Consider the following 15,960-nt stretch of genomic DNA (forward strand, 5'->3'; position numbering starts at 1 on the left):
TTGACACAAATGGTTTTAGAAAATTATAATCTGAGTCTTCATAGAAACTAATCAAATAGGATATTAAGAAGAAAACGTAAAGATTGGTGTACTCTAAAAGATCTTTTTAAAAACAAAATCATTAATAATAACAAAAAGTACATGGTGACTTTTCATAAGTCCCTAATTCAATTTCACCAATAAAAGTTATATGATCATGCTTATGCAAATTTAATGAAGCAATCAACATAAATATATAAATTAAAGATGATCTCACGCGAGTTCGATCAAAAAGGTATTTACAAATTGTAATAACATTTACAAATAATATTGACACTATAGTATAGTCTGAACGCGACAACATACACGAATTATATGAAGAATACTCAATATACATTCATTAATTGAAAACTATACTATAAAAGGATATTAATCAATAAACTAAAAATAATATTTTTGACAAACTTCTAAATTTATAATAAAAAACTAATAAAGTATCATAATCGTGACATTACTAATGTTTACAGTAATTAGATCAAGTAAGACATATATCTAATATTGTATTCTTATTTCAATAAATAAGATATTAATTAACATTATTTAAACTTCTATATATTTATTTTCACTTTTCTTATATTAGTTAAATTTCATAAATTTTTCTTATAATTTTCTGCTATGATTAAAATCAAATCTGAATATTATACTATCAAAAATAAATTTATAAAATTAAATAAGAGTATTTCGACTACATATTGCACACAATAAATATACAATAATCACATTCATTGTAAAAAATTTCTAAATATAAAAAAGTTAAACTTTGTGCAGATTGATTAATATTTTATATGATTTAAATATAAATATAAATAAAAGTATAATAAAAATATTTATAATTGTGTAGGAGTAGTTAATTCACATCGAATAATCTGTATAAGTTTTTAAAAGTAGAATTTTATAAATATTTATAAATTCAGCTTGTACATTCACATATATATATATATATATATATATATATATATTAATAAAGAGATATCTAAATAGTAATTTTTATAAAGGGTATAATTCTATAACAACTTAAATAGGACAAAATAACAAATCATATTTCGAAAATATCATTATAGAAAATACATATAAATCAGATATATCTAAAATTTAAAATTTATTATAAAATGAAACTAAATTATTAGTATTTCTTGCACATAGCGCAAATAGAAGATCTAGTGTAAGAAAGATATCAGTACAATATATAGGATATAAATGCAAGTTTTCGGCTTAGTCCGGCCATGTATGATATAGAGAGTATTACACTTTGGTTTACTTTGGATTTATTTTTATTACAATATGAGCTACTTTGTGTTATAAGTGCACCTTGGATCTCTTATATATTTATTTTTGTGTCCAAATTTCCCCCGACTGATCAAAATAATCGATTGAATTCTAACTATCTTGTTGTAATTAAAGTAATGAATTGTTTTGAAAAGAGTTTTTTCTTAGGTTCACCCCCTAGACGTCGTTGGGTTATATTTTTTTGTACAACAGGTATTTTTTTTTTTGGATACATAATATTGATATTTAGTTCACCCTTTTATGTTTGTTTTGTTAATCTTTCATTTAAATAATATATATATATATATATAATTAAAAAAAATTATATATTTTAACATCTATTTTGATATTTTTTTAATTTTAATAGTTATATTAAAAATATGTGGATATAAAAATCGTAGATGTGGACGAAAAAGCATGGAACGACAGAGACATGGTTGAAACATGCGTAGACGAAAAAAAAATAATCACAAGATAGAAACAAAAATGTGAAACAATTAGGTCAATATCGCGACCTAGGGTTTCGAGATCTCCATGACTTCAATATCGCATGGAGTCATGGAGATATTGAAGTCATGGAGTCAACCTTCGGGGGGACTAGGGTTTCGAGATCTCCATGACTTCAATATCGCGCTTCTTGCAAAACAATTATGGAGACTAATTCATTATCCGAGCTCCTTATTAGCACGTGTTTTAAAAGGACGATACTATAATCACACTTCTCCCTTGGAAGATCGGCGTACATACTCACCATCATATGGATGGCGTAGTATCATGGCAGCAAAACCTCTACTCATATCGGGTTTACGGAAAATAATTGGTACGGGTCAAGATACGAGGGTTTGGAGTGAGCCTTGGGTTCCAGATGTAATGGCGCGACCACCTAGACAGCTGACCACATTGTATACATGCTACCCCAACTCCTTGTTCATTCCTTCATTAGGAATGATACCAAAGAGTGGGATATACAACTTCTACGGGATTTTTTTCACCAAGATGATATCCCTTTAATACTCGGGCTGAAACCTTCTCGCTCTCATGCCCCAGATGGTTATGTTTGGAATCATACAAAATCTGGAATTTACTCAGTTAAAACTGGCTATGACCTACTTCGATCGACCAAGTCGAGTCTTTCACAGAGAGTGGCTGTAGAACCGAGTATCACGAGCCTACAGAGCCATGTGTGGAAGATAAAGGCCCCGAGTAAGATGAAACATTTTTTGTGGCAGGCTATCTCGGGATGCGTGGCGACGGCAGAGAGGCTCATGTATAGACACCTGGGCACCGATAGGAGTTGTCCTAGATGTGCTGGCCCAGTGGAGTCGATTAATCATCTTCTTTTTGAATGCCCACCAGCTCTTCAGGTTTGGGCCTTATCGGACTATCCGTCCATTCCGGGTTACTTCCCGAGTACATCCATATATCAAAACATGAACTTCCTATTTTGGAAGAGAATAGAGGTGGCTCCTTTGAGACCACAATTCGATACTTTTCCATGGATCTGTTGGTACATTTGGAAGGCGAGGAACGACAAACTGTTCAATGGAAAAGATGTATTCCCCATTGACACCCTCCAACTTGTGTCTCTTGAGGCAGAATGTTGGAGGAAGGCTAACGAAAATGAGGAAGCAAATGAGGATCAGGACGATCCGTCCACTACAGAGATTGAGACAACGCCCCCTTGGATACCCCGAATCCCTACTTGTCAAATTGATGCATCATGGATCAATAATGGCAGTGTCAGTGGCTTAGGGTGGAGTCTTAAGGATCAGATGGGATTAGAATACTTCGGATTACGGGCGTGTAACAGGAACCTCTCAGCTTTGCACGCTGAGATGGAAGGGCTACTTTGGGCAGCCTCATGTATGAGAGACAAAGGGATCACTGCAGTACGGTTTGAGACGGACTGCATGGACTTAGTGGATATGACTACAAACCCGATGGACTGGCCAGCTTTCGCGACAGAGATCGAGGTGTTCCAGAGGTTACAGGAAGACTTCGAGGATGTGAGACTGTCTCATATTCCTCGAAGCCGAAATGGCCGGGCAGATGGATTAGCAAAAGATGCAAGGACCAGAGGTTTTATCTTCTCCCATATAGATCAGACCCGGACAGATGGAGATGCTCCTCGGAGAATCAACTCGTCTGCTCTCCACTTGATCTAGCTTAAATGGATAGACGACAAAAAAAAAAAAAAAATGTAGTTTTTGATGTGTATGACAAAGAAATTTCTTTTGTGAGTTCAACATTTTGACTGATTAGGTCATCAAACCATCTCGCAACTAGTTGTGGTCATGAATAGCAATGTTTTGTGTATATTTGACTAGAGTTGATTGGTGGATGTGGACACATCAGAAGTGGTCAATCAAGACCAAAGGGTTTGTAGGATTGTGTTAGTGGTGGCTGTGTAGGTTGTGGATACGTGTCTATACTGATATAAGATGGATAGAGGTGCATCAACACGTATGTGGTTGTGGTCACTTTATATGTGGTTGTGTGCAATAATTAAGGGACACCTCCTACAGCACCTCTAAACTCACATTCACCCGCACCACCATTCTCGCCAACTTTACTTCCGTAACCACTAGCATGCTCACCTCCTCCACCGCCTCCGCTACCATCATGTTGTAGCCCTGAAATCTGTGGTTCAACCAGTCTCACTAAACCTTCCAAACAGGCCACCTAAGATATACCAGCGACAGACGTTCAGTACAAGGAGCGTATCTTGACAACCAGAAGGAATTTCTCTATGGAACTAATTTTACAAGAAAACTAGATTCTTATAACTCTGGTGGAAACACTCAATTTGCATTTTTTTTGGGGGGGGGGGGGGGGGGGGGGGGGGGGGGGGGGGGGGGGGGGGGGGGAGAGGGAAGGGGGGACTTGCTTTTTTTTTTTTTGGTTTCGAAGGAAAACAAGAACATGAATTTTTGCGGGAAAATTAAAAAAAATCAGTTTTCGTGAAAAAAATAATTTTGCGGTTTAAAAAATAATTTAATTTTTAAGTTTTGGCGAAAAATAAAATTTTGTCATTTTGGTAGAAATCAAATTAAGAAAATTTTAGCGAATTTTTTTTTTTTTTTTTTTGTGGTTGTGATATAAAAACATAATTTATTATTTTTGTAGAAAATATGATTTCGGCGGCCTTAAAAAAAAATCAATTTGACAGTTTTGACAGAAACAATATTTTGCGTTTTTTTGACAAAAACATGAATTTGTAGGTTTAACAAAAACATTCTCAATTTTTCTGTTTTATGAGAAATTTTAATTTTGCTATTTTTGTATAGAAAAATTTGATTTTGCATTTTTGAGGAAAAACATGGATAAGTTTTGCTGGAAAATTTAATTTTGTGGTTCTTACAAAACAAATTGATGTTTTGCGATTTTGATAGATTTTTTTGTTGTTGTTGCAATTTTAGCAAAAAATACTATTGTTATAATTTTTATTTATTTTGCATGTTTGGCTAAAATTAATTAATTTTATTGAATTACTATTGTTTTAGTGTTATTGTAAATTGACAATCGTTTTTGATGTATTTATAATTAAATTCAACGTGTTTTTAATGTGTCATAGGAACAAATTTATGAATATGAAATGAAGTGAATATAATTATATTTAATTCATTTTATTAAAATTATATAAATATGTCTTTATTTATGTTATTAGAAAGAGACATCGAAAGTCTCAATTGAGCAATAAGTTACATATATGTTTAATTTGTCCACTTAATAAATTGGTGAAAGGGCTTGGGTCGACCAGTTGTACTTTAATTTGGGAGAATCTTTACCATGTGAGATATATATACCATCTTCTCTTGCATCCCAAAAGTTTTTCCTACCATAGTGGACAATGAAACCACCACCTGTATATGCCCTAAAGATTGCATAGAACTTGAAACCAGGTCCCTGCCATAAGGCACAATTGACTTTAGTCGTGAAAATACTTTCATAAAAACTGAATTCATAGGTTTGTCCAGGACTCAACAAATGATAGCCTAGATCATCATCGTGCGTTAGACAATGGACCCTGAGAATGTTGTTCGGATTAAGAGAGTTTATAAAATGGACCGAGTCTTTGTCGTAAGACTCTCCGTTACTCAACTCAGCAGACAATGCAATGACAATCAAAAAGCATGAAAGGGGATTCATTGTTTTGATTTGTCGATGTGTTCTATATTTTTAGGTTGATATATAGGAGTACCAAAAGGATAAAACTTGTGAGTTATTTAAAGTATGTCATGAATTGATGCTCATGCATTCAGTCTCCGTTGCATCTTCTTAAGAGGGTAATATCTATTTTATTTAAATAAAAGTCACAATTTCCTTTCAAGTGTGATTTTTAAGTTGGACCATCATTAAAAACATTTATTAAATATTTTGATAAGACTAGTAATATATAGAATTTTTAAACAACTTTAATAATAATATCTTTTGATATCTTTTCATTTAATATATATATATATAAATAAATATATATCTAATTTCGAAGAAATCTGTTTAAAAAGATTTTAACAAGATTTTAATTTCAAAAATTATATGTAAATATTTTCACTAATTTTGTAATTAGTTTTGAAATATTATTATACATTAATATATTCATTTATCATTTTAAAAATGAAAATAAATATTCTATCATATTTTTATCTATCATATAATCACAATCAATCATATTAAAAATAAATTATTATGTTGATCTAACTATTTTAACAATATCATAATTTTCAAAACGTTTCTATAAATATTTTCACTAATTTTGTAATTATCAATGAACTATTATTATGCATTAATATATATACAGTTATTGTTTATAAAATTTAAAATAAAAATTCTATCCTATTTTTATCTATTTTATAATCATAATCAATCATGTTAAAATAAAAATATTATTGAACTACATATGATAAAATTATATTAAATTGATAGATTTATAAATTTTATTTTCATAACAGAAAATATTTATGGTAAAAAATATAATACGATGACAAAACGGCTAAAGATTAGCAGACTACAATACATGTTTAAGAATTAGCATATTTTAGACTTTTGTATATACGTTAACATATTATATAAAATGAATAAACGTAAAATATTACTAAAAGGAAAATCAGTTTTGAAGGCGGGTAAACGTTTAACATAAATTAAATACAAAATAATTTCAAATATTTTTTTTCATGTACATATTAATTTGTTTAATAACTAAATGCAGATAAATATAGAAAAATAAGCAACAAATAAATGTGACGGTTTTAAACAATTGATTATTTACAAAATGTAAACTATAAATGATTGTATTGAAATAATTATATAAATATTTAAATATATGATTAAAATTAAAAATGTATACCACTAATGATATAAAATAAATAAATATATATATATATATATAACTGAAAATAACACCCATGCGGTTGCACGGATCAAAATCTAGTATTTACCTTCAAACGAAAAGTAGTCAATGTTTACTTTTGTAATTGTGAATATATATTAATGGCGTAATTGTGTTTTATTTTCCACTTGTACATATATATATGGTAAATGTAATTTTAATATATTGAGAACTTTGGTCAGAAATAAATACAAAATTTCATAAAAATAAAATAAAAATTGACAGTTTCTAACGTATTAAAGCTTCTATACAAATCATAAACTTTCAATATACTAATGTTTGACTAGTAGTTTTGTAAATATTATTAGAGAACATGTTTACATGAATCGTGTATTATTTGTAAATGCTACACGATATAAGAATAGTTTAATGGTTTCATTAATTTTTAAAAATAATACTAACATTTAAAAAATCAAAGCTTAAGACTTTAACTCACATGAGATTTAAATAAAGCAAAATAGCAAAACAAAAATTCAGTTAAAAGGAATCAACTTGATAAATAACTTTTTTTTTGAAAAAGTAACAGAAAATATATCAAATCATTGTTTTAGTTTACTATATTTAAAATGTAAACAAAAGTCATTTTGAATCATAACAATCTAAGGGCATCTCCAATCCAACACCAATTTTCCTTCCAAAATAGAGTAAAAGAAGTATGGAATAAATAGTACTCCAATCCTACTCTATTTCCCGCTCCATAATGAGATTTACTCATAAATAGAGTAATTTATTTATTTTTGTTCACTACTCCATTATCAAGTAGAAAATAGAATAAGTTTGAAGCATTTTTACCCTATTTTGGAAGAAAAAATGGAATTTTACATTAGAGATGTTCTAAGCTACACATAAATTGCGTAAACAAAAAAAAAACGGATTATACAAAAAAAATTTCCTCTACAAGAGTACGGTAGGCTTCTTATATTGCGCTAAGAACACCACCCTAAAAACCCCCCCATTGAACTTGCTCTAAGGCAATAGGTTTAAAAACTCAAATCACATCGATTCAATCATTTAATAAGAAACTAGATTTCCGACCCGCGTTAAAACGTGGATTATATTTTTGATATTAGATTTATAAATAAAATGATACAAATTATTAGAATTTTTTCTCAAAGTTTTTAGGGTTGGACAAAATATCTGAATCTGATCCAAAAAATATATTGAATTCGAGCAGAAATTGGTAAGAAATCCAAATAGATTCAAAATTTTGGTATATGAAGAACCAGATCTAAATCCGATCCATACCGAAATATTTCGGGTATTCAAAATAACTCAATAAAATTATATATTTAAATATATTAATTGTGCTTAGTTTAATGTACTAAAACTATCTAACATACTAAAAAAAATAATCGAAATTATCCAAAATATTTGAAAAATAATTAAAATATTCAAAAATAGTCAAAATACCAAAATACTTATTAGTTCTCTATCTAAGTAGCTAAAAGTAACTCATTTCATGTTTATCTCATGTATTTACCATAAGATATTCAAATTTATATACTGTATATTATTTTTATTTTTAGATTAAAGTATATTGAATTCTTGATTTTTTATATAATTTTAAATAGATATTCGAACTCAAACTGAACCCGCAAAAATCTGAATTGAAGCTGAACCAAAATATTAAAATAGCCGAGTGGAGCTTACATATCTAACCTTATAAATCTAAAATAAAAATATCTGAATATGATCAAATATATATATATATATATATATATATATATATAAATCAAACGGATTCAAAATTTTGGTATATGAAGAACCGGATATAAATTCGATCAATACCGAAATATTTCGGGTATTCAAAATAACTCAATATAATTATATATTTAAATATATTAATTATGTTTAGTCAAATGTACTAAAACTATCCAACATGCTCAAAAATAATCGAAATTATCCAAAATATTTGAAAATAGATAAAATATTCAAAATACTCATAACGCCAAAATACTTATTAGGTCTCTATGCAAGTAGCTAAAAGTAACTCATTTCATGTTTATTTCATATATTTACTACAAGATATTCAAATTTATATAATGTATATTATTTTTATTTTTAGATTTAAGTTATATTAAATTTTTGATTTTTTATATAATTTTAAATTGATATGCGAACTTAAACTGAACCCGCAAAAATTTGAATCGAAGCTGAACCAAAATATTGAAATAGCTGAATGAAGCTTAAATATCTAATTTCATAAACCCAAAATCAAAATAGATCTGAACCAAAATCAAACAGATAGCTTAATCAAATAGATCTAGACCGATTTAGAATAGATGTCTGAATGTCCACCCTAATTTTTTTAGTGATTAAGTGAAAGAAAAAGTAATGAAGTTAAGAATGCTTCAAGTCCCAATTCTCACGTATCTCCTATGCAACTATCTTAAACGTATCGTGATTCCAAGGCATAATCCATTTAAGCCCACATAATAAATATAAGCTCCGTTATCTCGGGCCTAAAGTTCTGTTGATATTTTAATTACTTGCTGAGCTCATCATCATAGAGAAGAATATTCGTGCTGGCTACCTTTAGGCCATGATTATCGGTTGGACTAAAAACAGAGTCCTTAGGATATTTTAATCATATTAGTAGTTTAGGATAATTATAAAGACTTTGGTTAATTTTTGTGATTATTAGTGGGACTTTTGTTTGGTCCTTAAGTATAATTTTTTTTTTTTGCAAAAACTTAAATATATTAGATAAAACAAATTGAATAATTAATAAGAAAATCAAATTTTATTCAACCAAATTTCAAACATTTTATTACATTGCAATTAAAAAACAAACACAAATAAAATTGGAAGAAGAAGAGAAGAGATTATAGAGAATGAGAAGAGATTTTAGAGAATGAGAAGAGATTAGAGAGAAGGGAAAGACGATTTGGAGATTTAATAGGGGAAACTTTAACAAGTAATAACTCCAAAACCAACTAACCATTATCTACCTATGTCTAATCAGGAGTTATTACTAAACTACAAGTACGAAAGCTATCAGCTCTAGATTAATGGATCATTAAATTTTACTACGAAAGCCATCAGCTCTACTACAACTACAAAACCTATAAGGTACAAATGGAACTACAATCCAAGCAGACAACACCATTTCGTTAAAGTAACTTCTAAACCAAACTACAAACATGGCATTCACGTTCGAAAACAATTACATTCACAGCCTTATCACTATATATATTTTTAAAACTTGGTTTTTTTTTTGAACCTGTCAGGTCTCTTGCACAATCGTTTACAGTATGATTAACTACAAAAGTTAGAAGAGTGAACAATAAGTGTAGTTACTTCAATACACATTAAAAAGTTACCAACTTTGCTTCAAAAACCAACAAACCATTTAAGCTATCATCTCTACGTAAATACAAATCTAAAACATATCATGTTTCGTAACAAGTTTCAGAAACCATCTAAACTACAGAGCTATCGACAACACAATAACAAAGACAATAGTTGATACGAAACAACTACAAAGCTATGAACGATCATCATCATCATTCAATAAAGAGACAGAATGTAATATACTTAACTTATCATCACAACAAAGATTCACACGAATACAGGCGAGGAAACAATCGAGAAACTGAACCTAATCAACAGAACATTTAATCAAAAAATAGAATCTAGGAAACCAAGTACGACCAACTACATCGATAAAATGACTCTAATCTACCAAACAAATCTTCACAACTAAAATCAAAGAACCCATCATGCGGAGGAAGTAGATCAAGAACGACAAAGGAACACATACCTTTTTTAATTGAAAACAAACGGCTGGGAATGGGCTTCGAGACAGGCTCGGGATTGACTCGTGAGGGATTCGTGACCGAGGCGGGGGAGATGAGAGGAGAGATGAGAGGAGAAAACAGCGATCACGTCGTCGGTGTACTATCGCCACATGAGTCGCCAGAGAGAGAATCGGAAGACGGTGAGATCGATAATCTGAAACGAAACGAGGGTTTTCCCTACCCAACGACACCGTTTCATCTCCACTCGACAGCTGGTAAGGAAGGACAACATAAGAACGATCTTAGTTAAGGCTCGTCCCGCACAATTAAACCCATTTTCGAATTATTTTTCGGCCCAAAATACTTAAGGACCAAAGTTCGGACCGCCGATAATCATGGCCTTAGCCAGCCAAGAACATAGTACGGACTTGTACAATCTGCCCGCATTTTCCATACGTTTTTCAGCCATGTCCTAGTTCTCGTCTTCTGTTCCGGTCAAGTTTCTAGCTCTTCCTTTACATACAAAGAAAATGCATTGCTTTACCTTGGACAACAAAAGTATCAGTTAACTAGATGACATGATCATCAACTCTTGAAATACTTTTGCCAAATTCAGAATTAACAACTTTCACAGGACATAAAATGCACAATTCTAACCTCAATAAAGCAAAATGTCAAAAACATGCACAAAATTCAAAGCAACTACTCAAAAGCCAAAGAATTGTCCACATACAGCGTAATCAGTAACCACACAGATAATATTCAACTAGAATACATTAAATGGAATCAAATGACAAATTAAAGCATTGACTCCAATGAGAAAATATATATGCATATCTAAAAAGAAGAAGGGTGGATTAAAAACGCAGTACCCGGCTACGAGACACGAGCCATCCTCATACCGTTTCTGGAGCCGAAATGTACAGGTCCGGCCCGCTGCGGAAGCAACCTAAGCGACGGCGTAGGGCATAACGTGTTTCATTTTTTACAGCTAAATTTGTCAATTTTTTTTTTTAAATCACCCAGCTGATTAAAATGCACATTTTAATTTTGGATTAGGGCCTTGCATGCAGAGGCTCGTCAGAAAAATAGGAGAAGGCTTGTAGGAAGAGATATTATGGGTGTATATGGTGGGGTATTGGCCGTCGACAGATTGAAAGTCATAAAAGTTTGACTTGTCGGAGTGGCTACGACAGACGGTGGCCGCCGAAAACTGCATCCAAATAGTTTTTTTGTCAATTTTTTTTATAACAGCTTATGTTTATGGATATCAAATCAATGTAACATATTACATGAAACGTAAATTACAATTAACATGTTGTTAAGAAGAACTTTTAATAGAGACAACAATAACACGATGTTTCCTAACGTCTTCGTAGGATATGCTGATTCGCTAGGTTTCTTCCACTTCCTTCTTGGTATATATATATATATTGTTCGATCAAGTTTTACCAATCAGGCCATTATTGTTCGATCAAGTATTATTATTCAATGAATAGAATTAAACGCATATACATATCTTGGAAGTTAGAACCAATTTTTTTTTTACATCAAGCTTTCGAGGGACTCATTCACGGCGTACAAACTATGACTAGTTTTTCTTTTTGCTAAAATTTGGAAATATGACTAGTTAGGCCACAACATACATAATATATATATATTGCTTCTTCATTTCTTCACATTGAAGGGCTTAATCAATAGAACCAGACAAGAGAACAATGGCGTGAATGCAGAACCAGCCAACAATGTCGAGTTTTGGAACCTGCTATAAGGTGACAACCAATGAACAATCTTCTTAATGAAAAATTGTGACTAGGGGTTATTAGTACAAAATGTGCGGAAAAAATAACAAAAAGAAGTATTTGTTTCTATATTGAATTTATATGATTGGTTTGTTATAACTTTTCAATGTTAAGATGAAACCCGTACTTCTAATTCATACTCTATGATAAATTTTCAGCTGGGACTCGCCATATGAGAGCTTACTGAGCACAAACAAGCCTTTTCCTCGACCGATACCTCTTCAGGTGGTTTATTTCCTGCTTAAGAGTCAAGACACCTTTAATTGTGATACAAGATTGATCGAATTACTTCTATCTAGTGTTATTATTGATAAGAAAACTAATATAAATCGATGGTGATGATGCAATGTTATAGGATATGGTGCATTTTCTTGTTGACGTTTAGGAGGAAGAAGGCTTGTACATGTGATACATGTAACAAAATGTTTTATACATAAGAAAGGCAAATAAACACAATTTATATGTCTTTCTCTTCTTATGAGATGTGATTCTTTTGTTGTTTTGTAAAACACAATATATTACTGTAGCTAGTATATTTTTACCAGAAAGATACAATTAAAGTGAAATAAAATCTGAAATCTCAATAGGTTTTGGTTGGGAGATTTTTTAAAAATGATGATACCTGTGTATTAAGCAATGCAGGGTGTGATTATGTACGTTGAACTTTTCTTTCCATATCTTCAAGCATATTTTTTTGGTGGAACATAACAAAAAGTATTGCATCAAAATAGAGAAAGAAAGAATTTTTTTTTTTTGGTAAGACATAGAGAAAGAAAGAATACACAGAGCGAACGCATAATCTCCTGAATATTCACCTTTTAAAAATCAAAGCATCAAAAGAAAAAGATCTTGACATGAAAAAAAAAACAACTTAAAGCAACATCACCATCAAACATAGAACTATTTGAAAGCAGCAACCTTTAGAACCAAACCCATATGATTCCTTTCACACTTTTTACCCATTTCTTCTCGGATAAAGTTTTGGTCCAAGATATTATATAAATATAAATATCATACGGTTTCTTTTCCTCTTGTCCTCCTCATTAATTAATGCAAGATGAGTCTTGAGAGTGTAATAGTATGTATATCTTAGTGCTCAATAGCAACTACTTCAGATACCTCAATGGTCTCGGCTCTTTCTTCATCCATCCTTAAAGATACAGTCACTTGTGCTTCCTCTTCTGTGAGATGTGAAGTTTCTGCATCTTTTTCAGGTTTCTTTCTTTCAGGTTTCACCTTTGCTGATGTTGCAGCGGGTTTTCCATCAGGGAGAGCTGTTTTCTGAGATGGCAATCTTGGAAGTGACTTGCGCAACGGTTGCTTCTTGTGATCAACTGTTGGCACAATTCCCTTGGAAGCTGAGTTATCTTTAGAAGCTTTCTCATCTAGGCTCAGTCTACCTAGGCGAGGAGTTTGAGTTTCTTCAGAATCAGTCTTCTTTCTCCCGAGTTTTGGAGATTTTGGTCTTGTTGGTGGTATCTACTTGGAAGTAAATAACAATGAGAAGTAGTACTTTACGAAAAAAGTGAGATGATGGTTGTTGAAGAGAGCATAAGTACCTTCTTTAACTCTGTTTTAGGAGGTTGAGGTTCTTGATAAAAGCTAGGCATGGGTGTGGCTTTGAAGTTCAGGCTCTTCCTTAGCTTCCTAAGCTCAGCTTCTTGTGTTTCCTGAGAGAGTAGCAAGAGTTTTGTTTCAGCAAAAGTAGGTGGAGAACACTATGACAAAGAAGAGGGTTTGGGAAGACAACCTTGGACTTGGCCTGCATGCTATTAATCTCCTCTTCTTTGGCGTGAGTCTTTTCCTCAAGCTTAACATAGAACTGCACCATATGAAATCAGATATATGATTACTTTTAAAAATGCTTCTGGAGAGAGGAGAAGCAAGCGGATTAAAACGCAAACCTCTCTTCTCTTTTCAGCACGTTGGTCACATTTGAAACTAAACCCATAATTTGGAAGTGCACCAACTTTACGAGGTTTGCCATCTTCTGCTTGCGGGCTACTAAGAAACCATAAAAAAAGTTATAATCAACATAAAATGCTACAAATAAGAGCCAAAATGCAGAAAGGCCCCAGGGAAGAAGAGGTGGTAAAAATATAAAGGTGAAACAAATACTTAGAAGAAGACTGAGTATCATCTTCAGATGTTTCATGTACTTGTTTCTTTTGAGCCTTTGCTTTCACCTTGTCCCTGTATCAAAGATAAATGATAAGACTTAGCGCCAAAGCCTAGTCTTCAAGACCATGAGGAAAGAGGACTCAATACCCGGCGGTGCTTTCAGCTAGTGCAGCTTCTTGCTTTCCATGCTGATATGTCACAAGAATAGGTCACATGAGAATATGCATAAGCCAAATCAGATAAACTTAATAGCAAATTGTGAGGGATTATTACCTCCGTGACTTGAGCCTCTCTACCGTTTAATGGCGTGCTCTTTAGAGACTTTGTTGTGTGTGCACCAGGAGCAACAGAACCATTTGATGCTGCAACTTTAGCATCTGCACCATTCCTCTCTTTCTTCTTTTTGATATGAACCGATGATGGAGCACTCTTACCACCTGAGATTTTCTCATTCTTTAGCTTCCGTTGAGCCTTTTGGCCTTTAATACACTTTGGTTCATCTACATTTTCAACTTGTGTACCCTACAAAAGAAAAAAAAGTGAGAACAAAACCGTTTATCTGACAGGCGAGTAGATTAACCATACAGTTACCAACCTCAGCTGCAACCTCTTTGGAGTGTTCAATTGCATCCAAAGTGGAACTATCTCCTGAATTCTCATTCTGAATTTCTGAAGTAGCATCCAATGTTTCGCCGGAAGCAAAACCATTTACTTCAATACCGACACTTTCCATTGTTAAACCACTATTTACAAGAGCAGGTTCACTCCCATCAGCCACCATGATGACACTTTCAGGATCCATAGTAAACTACAAAAACAACATATATGGAACTAACTGATGTAAGTGAAGAGACAAAAAAGGGTGATAGCACCAGCAAAAATCATTCCCTTGAACCATGCGTTGTTATATAAATTAATCAACAGACAACAAACATTTTCCACACACAACCAGAGTGAGTTGAGTTTCTAGGGGTTAGGAAGTGAAATTTACATGTCAATCAATATTGTGACAGTGACCAAGACTCAAGCTACATTCTAAAAGTGTTGAAACATGAAAAAAAAACTTTCAGTGTTAAGCCATTTCTAATACATATATGTAAATGGATCCATAGACGAGTCTCAATCAGCTTACTCACATACACTTTCCTGAATCGATCCAGAAACAGACGCATATCTAAATCAGGTTTAAACCTAAATCTCGTGGTACTGAGCTCAGTAACCATGGCAGTGAAGCAAATCGGTTAGATGGCAGTTAAAAAACATCGATCTACCGACACTCAGACCAAAGCAATGAAAACGGACAAGCAGACAAGTTCCTCAGATTCATAAGAACTTCCTCCAGTTTACAAAGAAGAAAGAAAAAAAAAAAAAAGGAGAAGACGAGAACACTAAGACGAACATCTTCCTCACCAGACTTAGTCCCAGAGCAAATCAAATATCCATTGAAGCAAACATCGAACGAGAAGGACGAGGTTTCATAGGCTGTGAGATTTCGATTTGTTCTCGAGTGGTTCTTGAGTGGATGGATTCTTGGTCTTTGATTCTGTCTGTGAATTAGAAAAAAAAACAAAGAGAGAGCTTTTTTTTGTGAAGACAGAAAAATGAT

The 15,960-nt window shown here is 32.2% G+C and overlaps 2 protein-coding genes across 5 annotated transcripts; both read right to left on the reverse strand.

Moving 5' to 3' along the window:
- Positions 1 to 4,940: 4,940 nt before the first annotated feature.
- On the reverse strand, positions 4,941 to 5,712 carry LOC125577407 (S-protein homolog 9-like). Its single transcript, XM_048738894.1, has one exon. It carries the CDS (start codon positions 5,452 to 5,454, stop codon positions 5,032 to 5,034), a length of 423 nt encoding a protein of 140 aa, XP_048594851.1. The 5' UTR covers positions 5,455 to 5,712; the 3' UTR covers positions 4,941 to 5,031.
- A 7,306-nt stretch (positions 5,713 to 13,018) lies between these two features.
- Positions 13,019 to 15,960, reverse strand: LOC106361141 (protein WVD2-like 5). Of its 4 annotated transcripts, none has more exons than XM_013800849.3 (9): positions 15,765 to 15,960; positions 14,950 to 15,162; positions 14,628 to 14,876; positions 14,502 to 14,542; positions 14,352 to 14,426; positions 14,138 to 14,234; positions 13,984 to 14,055; positions 13,793 to 13,903; positions 13,019 to 13,712 (listed from the first exon to the last, which is right to left on the reverse strand). In XM_013800849.3, exons 2-9 carry the CDS (start codon positions 15,154 to 15,156, stop codon positions 13,323 to 13,325), a joined length of 1,242 nt encoding a protein of 413 aa, XP_013656303.2. In that variant the 5' UTR covers positions 15,157 to 15,162; positions 15,765 to 15,960; the 3' UTR covers positions 13,019 to 13,322. The 4 variants fall into 4 exon arrangements, with proteins under 4 accessions (XP_013656303.2, XP_013656301.2, XP_013656302.2 ...); XM_013800847.3 differs by having other exon boundaries at positions 14,138 to 14,237; XM_013800848.3 differs by having other exon boundaries at positions 15,754 to 15,953.

The sequence above is a fragment of the Brassica napus genome, chromosome A8 (genome assembly GCF_020379485.1).
Source record: "Brassica napus cultivar Da-Ae chromosome A8, Da-Ae, whole genome shotgun sequence".
Lineage (NCBI taxonomy): Eukaryota > Viridiplantae > Streptophyta > Magnoliopsida > Brassicales > Brassicaceae > Brassica > Brassica napus.